Here is a 10,000-nt window from a genome sequence, read left to right on the forward strand (position 1 = left end):
ATCTCGCAGCAGGCACTGGCCCAATGACTCGCGGGGTCTTCATATATCAAGGACCGTCAGTCTTTGGGTGTTTGGGTTAATCCCGGGCATCAACGACTGTTAATTGACTAGGCCTTCAATAGGATTGATATGTCTCCACAGTGCCTAAACGGAGGAGCTTAGCCGTTCATTGTGCTGCCTGCACAGAAGGCATTGATTTGAGACCCAGCAGGGAGGCAAAACAGAACCTCTACATCAATGGCGTGATTCGCTGAGTAGATCATTAAGACACTGAGAGCATGGATTACCATGGCGATCGTTGGGCACAGCTCAACAAAGACACAGTGGACAACAGAGTAAGTGGCGGTTAACGACAGGGCGCTGGAGATGTGTGAGAAAACACAGAGCAGCCGTGATGGGCAATGATCCCCTCGCACACTGAGGATATGTTGGATGGCCCCTGATGGGGACAGTGTTTTATCAGCATGTGTCAGTCGGCCCAAGCCCTAAGATGTACTTCTTAAAGGGCTCCGGTTTTACCTTCAGGTGTGATGTTGAATAGCAATGACAAACCATTTCACAATCTACTCCCTAGTGACCCAGATGCATAATGGGTACATCAGTCTATTTATTTATACGTAGATATATACGCGCTTCCACCCGTTGCGGCGATACGACAATGCCGCCGCCATATTTGAGAGATTAAGAATAAGACTAAGACTAAGTGAAATAAACAAAAGAGCTGCTGTTCATGTGATTAAAAGGCAACATAACATTAAAGGTACGGCCACACAGAACGTGTTACGCGCGTTAGAGGCATAGAAAATCGGCATTTTTGGACAAGGAACCATCGGTTTAGGCGCGTAGATGCGTAGATGCGCTAAAGCTGCGCGTTAGACGTGTTTTACGCACCTAAATAACGCGGCCAACGCACCTACGCGCGGAGTTCAAAATATTGAACTTTTTACACTCCTATGTGTTACGCTTGGCCGCGATAGCCAATAAGCTTTGAGCTTGACCCGACGTCACTGGCAAAGAGATTGAGGACAGGCGCTCCGCAGCTCTGCAGCGCTACGCCGCTTATATGGAGCGCCTGTAGTTGGTGCCCTGAAGGGAGATCCTGGCCCCAACCCGGGCTAGCAGGTCATCAAACATGGCCACAGTCAACCGAAAATACCGCTGGAACCGGTCGTCATCCAGGTGGAGTTCCTGGAGGAGGTGGTGAAACTCACCCAGCTGTGAGCGCCTACGGAGGATGTCATGCACCCAAACACAACGGCGTTTGGGTTTCCTACTCTCCTCGAACTCCCACAACAAATACAGCGCAGCGATGGTGGTGATCTCAGCCATGTTTGTGGAGCGAAAGAAAAGTAGTGGGGGAAAATAAGTTTTGGGCGGGATCATCCGGCTGCGTAGGCGCGTTGAACAATTTTTGTGACACACAATGATCAAGCAGCAGGTTAGGCGTGTTACGCGCGTAATCCTACGCGCGCTCAGTGTGGCCGTACCTTACATCTTCAGGTTAAAGTATTTTTTTCGTATTTAACTGAAATTCTATTATATATCTTTTGTATGTCTTGGCCTCTAGAATGTTTGGTGACGGTGTCGTACGGACCAAAGGTGTCCAAACATGGCGTTTACGAGTACGTGTCTATGGTTCCAGTCCACTGGAGGATAGGGCTAGGGTTAGGGTTAGGGTTAGGGTTAGGGTTAGGAGGCTGGGAGCTGGATTTATCTGACACGCATCTGGAGGATAGGGCTAGGGTTAGGGTTAGGGTTAGGAGGCTGGGAGCTGGATTTATCCGTCACACATCTGGAGGATAGGGCTAGGGTTAGGGTTAGGGTTAGGAGGCTGGGAGCTGGATTTATCCGTCACACATCTGGAGGATAGGGCTAGGGTTAGGGTTAGGGTTAGGAGGCTGGGAGCTGGATTTATCCGTCACACATCTGGAGGATAGGGTTAGGGTTAGCGACACATGTGGAGTGTAGTTATATCGGGCATGGGGTGCATTGCCCGCATTTTATCATGAGGGGAAACCCTCCTTGGCAGTCTGACACAAAGCATCATGGCGCTGTCAATCACCTGTCAACATGTCATTCTGCACAAGGTTGTCAGTCAGCACACTGTTAGCAGACAGAGTGATTATAATGCTTCCAGCTGCCGCTTCCACTGGCTCTAGCATGTCACGGTGTATTTCCCTTGTGATGCATTTCGTTAGATATTTTTGGTGCGTATGCATGTTGCGTTACGTAAATGAGTCAAGCTGTAATTCTAAGACGCAGAGCATGAATACAGTCTGCATTGATTTGCTTCATACTCTCCCCACACTAATTCATTAGGATGGCCAACCTGCCAGTTGCACTATGAGCCTTCCCTGCAGTTCTCGTTAGTTTAACACCTGTCACCTGTGTTGATGACTCATTCTGTTCCGCTGTGTTCTTTATTACAGATCCCCAGTTCCTGTCTATCTTATGGCTGGTTCAGACTACACGATTCTCAGATATTCCTCCATGATTTAACATGTCACACTATACGATCACAGAGCCAGGAAATCGGGCCTTGTCTCGTCGGAACACCACACTACAAGATTTGAGGGTGCGATGCTCTCTACTTTGTATCATTCACATTTGCAAGATATTTAGAAAATCTAAGGTTTAGAACTGACACAAATGATTTTTACATTTTTGTTATAAAGGTTCCAGCAGTTTTTATATCTGCTCAATGCAGCAACTCCTCACAGTAGCTGCGTTGCGCGTGACACGAGCGATACAAAGTACCCGCAGCAACAGCGTAGCCTAGCAACAGCATCAACAACGGATCCCGAGTGCCTAGCACTAGGCATTATGCTGGCGGTTTGAGGTTTATGATAGGTTATGATAGCTATTAGCTATCAACGTACCAGGTAGGTCAAGGGCGTCGGCTTTTTCTCCCCAGGCTGTATCCCTTCACCCTATCGTGGAACTCCTTTGTGGACACAATGAAAATACAGGGACGTTGCTGCCACATTTCAACCAAAGTTGTCTCCATTATGTTGTTCCATTTTCTCTCGTTTTCTTTATTAGCATTCTTCTTCTTGCTATTGATCGTATTCATTTTTGTAGTAGTTACTGTGTACTCGGCGTAGTGCAGTGAAGTCCGTTGGTAAACACTGCGCGTGAGCTCCACCTGGGGGCGGGGTTCCCTCATGTCAACAATGGATACGTCATGCGACGAAAACATAGCAGATCGCAAGTACGTCACATTACAAGACTTTCAAAATTGTGTACGACTCGCAAATTTGTCTGCGAAGAACGAATCGGGGCAAAATCGGGCTGAAATTGTGTAGTCTGAACCAGCCATTAGTATGTCCTTGTAAAAGTTATGCTGGGTTCTGTTGTGATTCTTGACATTTGGCCTCTCCTCCCGTTGTCTTGTCTCCTCCTAACTTTTTATTCTGCATACTCCCAGTAAGGGTCTGTTTGCTGCTAAGAGCTCAATAATTACTGCTGTGATTGGTTCCTCCTTGTCTTTTTCATCACTTATGCGCTGGGATTCACTGCCTTTAGGTTTTAAGAGCGTTCCTGTGAAATGGTGTTAGTTAAGTGAAATATTAAATGTTGTAGCTTTTAAAGGCCTTCAATCTATTTCAAGTGATTTTTTTTTTTCCCCACAGACTGACGGTTGGACAAACATTAGGACTCACAGACAGGCGGACACTCACACACACATGGGCCTCAATCATTGTTAATGTGCCTTCCTTCACCGGGACGTCACCGTACCTTGAACCGCTGTTTCCGGTTGTTCATCTGGATGTACAGCCGGTGTGGCCCGTTCCAGTTGCCGTAGACGATGTCTGTCTTGCCGTCGCGGTTGAAGTCTCCCAGGGCGACGCCCCTGCCGTGCTGCATTGGGTCCTCCAGACCTGCAGCACAAACACCAGCACGCCCTCGTTAGTGATGAACACCAGCACGCCCTCGTTAGTGATGAACACCAGCACGTCCTCGTTAGTGATGAACACCAGCACGTCCTCGTTAGTGATGAACACCAGCACGTCCTCGTTAGTGATGAACACCAGCACCAGCACGTCCTCGTTAGTGATGAACACCAGCACGTCCTCGTTAGTGATGAACACCAGCACGTCCTCCTTAGTGATGAACACCAGCACCAGCACGTCCTCGTTAGTGATGAACACCAGCACGTCCTCGTTATTGATGAACACCATCAAGTCCTCGTTAGTGATGAACACCAGCACGTTCTCGTTAGTGATGAACACCAGCACGTCCTCGTTAGTGATGAACACCAGCCGTCCTCGTTAGTGATGAACACCAGCACGTCCTCGTTAGTGATGAACACCAGTAAGTCCTCCTTAGTGATGAACACCAGCACGTCCTCGTTAGTGATAAACACCAGCACGTCCTCGTTAGTGATGAACACCAGCACGTCCTCGTTAGTGATGAACACCAGCACGTCCTTGTTATTGATGCTCGATCAAACCTGGCAATATTGGGCTCTAGGGTAACTAATTACATTATATACTATATTCTAAGTATATGATGTAATACCTATAATAATTATTAACCTCTAGGCTAATATGAATATTTATTTAATGCATTAAGTATATAAAAAGTACAATATTAAGCAATGAATTGACACACATTGTTGTTTTTCTCTAATTATTAATAGTTTAATAAACAACATACATTTTTCTTGTTAAACCACTCAAACCTCTCACCGGCTTGAGACGCCACTTCTGTGAAAGTACCGTTGCCGTTGTTCCTGAACAGGAAGTTGGCTCCGTGCTCGTTGTCACAAAACACGTCCGATAGGGTCTGACTGACAATGGGCCCAACCACCACGCCACGCCCCCCTGTGGAGGGGGAGGGGGGGGAGAGAGAGAGAGAGAGAGGGGTAGAGAGGGAGAGAGTGAGGGAGAGAGGGGTAGAGAGGGAGAGAGAGAGAGAGAGAGAGAGAGAGAGAGAGAGAGAGAGAGAGAGAGAGAGAGGGGTAGAGAGGGAGAGAGTGAGGGAGAGAGGGGTAGAGAGGGAGAGAGAGAGAGAGAGAGAGAGAGAGAGAGAGAGAGAGAGAGAGAGAGAGAGAGAGAGAGAGGGATGCAGCTTGAGTCCAACCCTGTTCAACATATACGTTAACCAACTGGCAATGACATTAGAACAGTCTGCAGCCCCCGGCATAACACTGGTAGACACCGAAATCAAATGTCTGCTGTTTGCAGATGACCTGGTGCTGCTGTCCCCAACCAAAGAAGGCCTACAGCAGCACCTAGATCTTCTGCACAGCTTCTCTCAAACCTGGGCCCTAACAGTGAACCTTAGTAAAACCAAAATAATGATATTTGAAAAAAGACCCAGCCCCAAGAAATACACATTCCACCTACACACTGTTACTCTAGAGCAAACAAAAAACTATACCTACCTCGGCATAAACATGAACGCCACAGGAAATTTCAACAAAGCTTTTAATGACCTGAGAGACAAGGCAAGGAGGGCATTTTATGCCATAAAAAGAAATATCAAACTAGACATCCCAATTAAGATCTGGCTAAAAATATTTGACGCAGTGATAGAGCCCATTGCGCTCTACGGCTGTGAAGTCTGGGGCCCACTCACCAACCAAGATTTTATAAAATGGGACAAACATTAAATTGAAACTCTTCATGCAGAATGTCAAAACAATACTAAAAGACCAAATAAAGACACCAAATAATGCATGCAGAGCTGAATTAGGACGATATCCAATCGTTATTAAAATTCAGAAGAGAGCCCTAAACTTTTATAACCATCTTTAGGAAAGTGACAGCAACACACTCCACAACAAGGCTCTTACCCACAGAGAGTTACACCCAGCTTGTCAGCTTGTCCTGGGAATCTGTCCAACACACAACAATCAACACATCAGGCAAAACCAAATTATAAGAAAACAAAAGGAAAAGTATTTGGCACATTAGAAATAGTCCACCAAAAACCAGAATAAATTGGCAGGCTATTTGTCTCTTAACAGAGGCTACACCGTGGCAGAATACCTGTCCACCGTGACCGACCCAAAACTGAGGAAATCCTTGACCAGATACAGACTCAGCGAACACAGCCTGGCTATCGAGAAGGGACGCCACAGCCAGACCTGCCTCCCAAGAGAAGACAGACTGTGCTCCCACTGCACACACAACCAACTAGAGACAGAACTGCACTTCCTGACTTCCTGCCAATCATACGAAGACATCAGGAATACACACTTCCCATGGATTAAAAAGGCATGCAAGGACTTCAAATACACTCCAGATGCTCACAAACTGCCATACCTGTTGGGAGAAATACAACAATGTGTATTAAATTGTTCGTCACCTGCTGTGCTGAGAGAAAGACCTCAAACTCCCCATAGACTCATCCCCCTAGACTCACTCTTCAAACAATAATTGCTTACTTTTCATAGTGCTTTTATCGTATAACATTTGATATGCATATATATTTTGTATTTAACGGTTTATACTTATTATATTATATATTATACTATACACCTGACCTTTTTACTTTTTATTTTATAACGCTGTTTACTTTATTGTTCACCTGCTTTGGCAATGCAAAAAATTGAGAGAGAGAGAGAGAGAGACAGAGAAACAGAGAGAGAGACACAGAGAGAGAGAGAGACAGAGAGAGAGACAGAGAGACAGAGAGAGAGACAGAGAGACAGAGTGAGGGAGTGAGAGAGAAACAGAGAGACAGAAGAAAAAAAAAACAGAGACAGAGAGAGAGAAATGGAGGGAGCAACGGAGGGAGAGACAAAGGGAGAGTGAGGGGGGAGAGAAAAGGAGATTGGATGGAAAAGTGTCTTCAAACCGTGAGATGAAGAGGTGAAGACACTCTGGGAGGAGGAGAGAGGGAGAGTGGCATGAGGGGAGAGAGATTGGGCTCCATCACAGAGGTGATCAGGGACTATTAATGTCTTTCCAGCCCATTTACCCCAACCATGGCAAGTATTTCTGCTGACAAAGACAGCCACACTCGCACACATACACTCACACACACACACACACACACACACACACACACACACACACACACACAGACACACACACACACACACACACACACACACATACACACAGACACACACACACACACACACACACACACACACACCTGGGAACCCCAGAATCCACAATCAGCTGTTTAAAAGGCACCGGATACATTCCATCATAATCTTGGGTGACATCACTTTCCGAGTTCTGAGGCTCTTCGGCCCATAAATCCTTTGGCACAGCGCTGAGAAGGTTTCGTCCAATCAACAAGGTGCCCCAATCTTAGGCGAGTATAATCGAATTAAAGACCTCAAGGAGATGTGATTGCTCTTGCAGTATGGAGGGTTGGTGCGGAGAATGATTTACTGCTGGAAACTATTCGAACAGACAAACCCCAACGCCTCCCAAACGACCATAAGACACTAATGTCTCTCCAGAGACTTGAAACTCCTTGAGAGATAAAATGTCACAGTCTGCCTCCGGTCTTTGTCGTTCTGATTAAGGGTATGTTTGGTGCCAGAGCGATCTGCTGTACAGTATATCATTCTGCAGCTAATCTGGGCGTCTGCTCACTCGGGCCCCGTAGTGGACACAGGAGCACATGACAGGCAGAAACTCACCCTCTGCATCTTGACTGCGATGAGTTACGTCTCAATGGAGATTAATCAGACACTGGGGATTCACCGCCTTTAGGTTTTAAGAGCGTCCGTGTGAAATGGTGTTAGTCGAGTGAAATATAAAATGCCGTAGCTTTTAATGGCCTTCAGTCTCTTTCCGGAGAAGATCGGGTTTTAATTCTCCTGCAGACTGACGGACAGATGGACAAACATTAGGACTCACAGAATCACAGACTCACAGACAGACGAGTGGACACTCAGAAGGAGAGAAGTATGGACAATTAGACTGAAGAACGGGCCAAACAGACAGATGGACAGACAGAAGGAGAGACGTATGGACAGTAAGACTGACAAATTGGACAGACAGACCAATGAATCGAACATACAGACAGACAGGGGGACACACGGACATACAGGCGAATGAACGGACGGACAAATACAGCGTAGCTAAAGCCTCGACATTTAGTGCCCTGGCAGCGAGCCCCCTCCTTCAGGAAGTACCCTGCCTGAGGGAGCAGCACTAAGCAGTGATAGATGCCATCTCTGGGCCCGGGAGCTGGTTCAGTCTGATCTATGGCCCCGCTGCCCTTCCCCTTCCCGGCCCCTGTACCCTGACTTTGTCAGGAGTAAACAGCTGACGAAGCCAAAAGAAGCAGCTGGCTTTCATCTGGCTCTCTCTCTCCCTCTCTCTCTCTCTGTGTTCTTTATGTTCTTTCTCTCCCTCACTCTCTTTCTACCGCTCTCCCTCTCACAGACACACAGCTACAAACACATATACAAAGACAGTCCCACCGGTCCTTCTTCTGTTGGTGTACTTGAACTCTCATCTCACCTCCCTCTCTCTCTCTCTCTTTCTCACCCTCACCTCTCTCTCACCCTCTCTGCCTACCGCAGACCATCTCTCTCTCTCTCTCTCTCTCTCTCTCTCTCTCTCTCTCTCTCTCTCTCTCTCTCTAACTCTTATTCTCTCCCTCTTTCTCCGCTTTCTCTCATGCAGCTCTTTCCTCTCAGTCCCTCGCTACCATTTATTCTAACCGTCTCTCTGCCTCCCTTTCCCTCCCTCTGCCTCTTATCTGTCTCTCTCTCTCTGTCTCTCTCTCTCTGTCTCTCTCTCTGTCTCTCTCTCTCTCTCTCTCCCTCTCTCTCTCTGTCTCTCTCTCTCTCTCTGTCTCTCTCTCTCTCTGTCTCTCTCTCTCTCTCTCTCTCTCTCTCTCTCTCTCTCTCTCTCACCTTCCTGCTAATAACCAATCCACTGGTGCTTTACAAGGGCCCTATATTTCAGACTCCATGGCGCGGCCATATCATGGCCCCTCTTCAGGTGTCTGTAAATCAATGAGCGAGAGAGAGCACGAGAGAGAGAGGGGAGTTTGTATGAGAGTCAGGGAGAGAGAGAGAGGGAGAGAGAGAGAGCGAGGGAGAGAGAAAAGGAGAATCCTGGCCATCATAAAAACCCAACTTTTACCGTCACGGCCACACATTCACACCCATCAATTCAGGTGTCATATCCATCGTGTTCATGTGAGATCACACACACACACACACACACAGACACACTCGAGACCAGAAGTATTTTCCGAAAACTCTTGATGGGTTGGCCCCCATGAGATCTCATACGTCTAACAAGAGTTCCCTATTTAGTTCTTGGTCAAAAAAAAAATGTCAGACCCTATTTGTATTAGCTTGTGATAAACGGTCTGTGGAGTCTTATCCCTTCAGCATTTAATTTGCATACATATGCTCATGTTACCAATAAAAAAGTCTTTGATTTTGAATCTGCAACACTTATGATAAGTAAAGCAGCCTTTGCTTATCCTCCACACCCCATCCAGGGCCCTATCCCCATGGCTTCATACCTGTGGAGGACTAGGGGCCCCCACCCACCTCCCCACCCACCCACCCTGGTCCCCACCCACCCTGGTCCCCACCCACCCACCCTGGTCCCCACCCACCCTGGTCCCCACCCACCCTGGTCCCCACCCACCCACCTCCCCACCCACCCACCCTGGTCCCCACCCACCCTGGTCCCCACCCACCCACCCTGGTCCCCACCCACCCTGGTCCCCACCCACCCACCCTGGTCCCCACCCACCCACCCTGGTCCCCACCCACCCACCCTGGTCCCCATCCACCCTGGTCCTCACCCACCCTGGTCCCCACCCACCCACCCTGGTCCCCACCCACCCTGGTCCCCACCCACCCACCCTGGTCCCCACCCACCCTGGTCCCCACCCACCCACCCTGGTCCCCACCCACCCTGGTCCCCACCCACCCACCCTGGTCCCCACCCACCCTGGTCCCCACCCACCCACCTGTGAGCTTGCTGACCCCCGCCTGCTCGGCCACGTTGGAGAGGGCGATGACCCCCTGCGAGAGGTCGCTGGCGGCCTCGTCCAT

The 10,000-nt window shown here is 48.4% G+C and overlaps 1 protein-coding gene across 1 annotated transcript in view; it reads right to left on the bottom strand.

The window, feature by feature from the left end:
* crtac1b (cartilage acidic protein 1b) overlaps positions 1 to 10,000 on the bottom strand; it is a gene marked incomplete at both ends in the record, with an annotated part of 29,025 nt that overhangs the window by 10,369 nt on the left and 8,656 nt on the right. Inside the window, 3 exons of the mRNA XM_079729009.1 lie at positions 3,739 to 3,881; positions 4,692 to 4,826; positions 9,916 to 10,000. The exon at positions 9,916 to 10,000 is cut by the window's right edge and continues 72 nt beyond it. Of these exons, the coding sequence (XP_079585135.1) occupies positions 3,739 to 3,881; positions 4,692 to 4,826; positions 9,916 to 10,000 (363 nt within the window). The remainder of the gene's footprint in view (positions 1 to 3,738; positions 3,882 to 4,691; positions 4,827 to 9,915) is intronic.

Source organism: Pollachius pollachius (assembly GCF_949987615.1).
Source record: "Pollachius pollachius genome assembly, chromosome: 2".
NCBI lineage: Eukaryota > Metazoa > Chordata > Actinopteri > Gadiformes > Gadidae > Pollachius > Pollachius pollachius.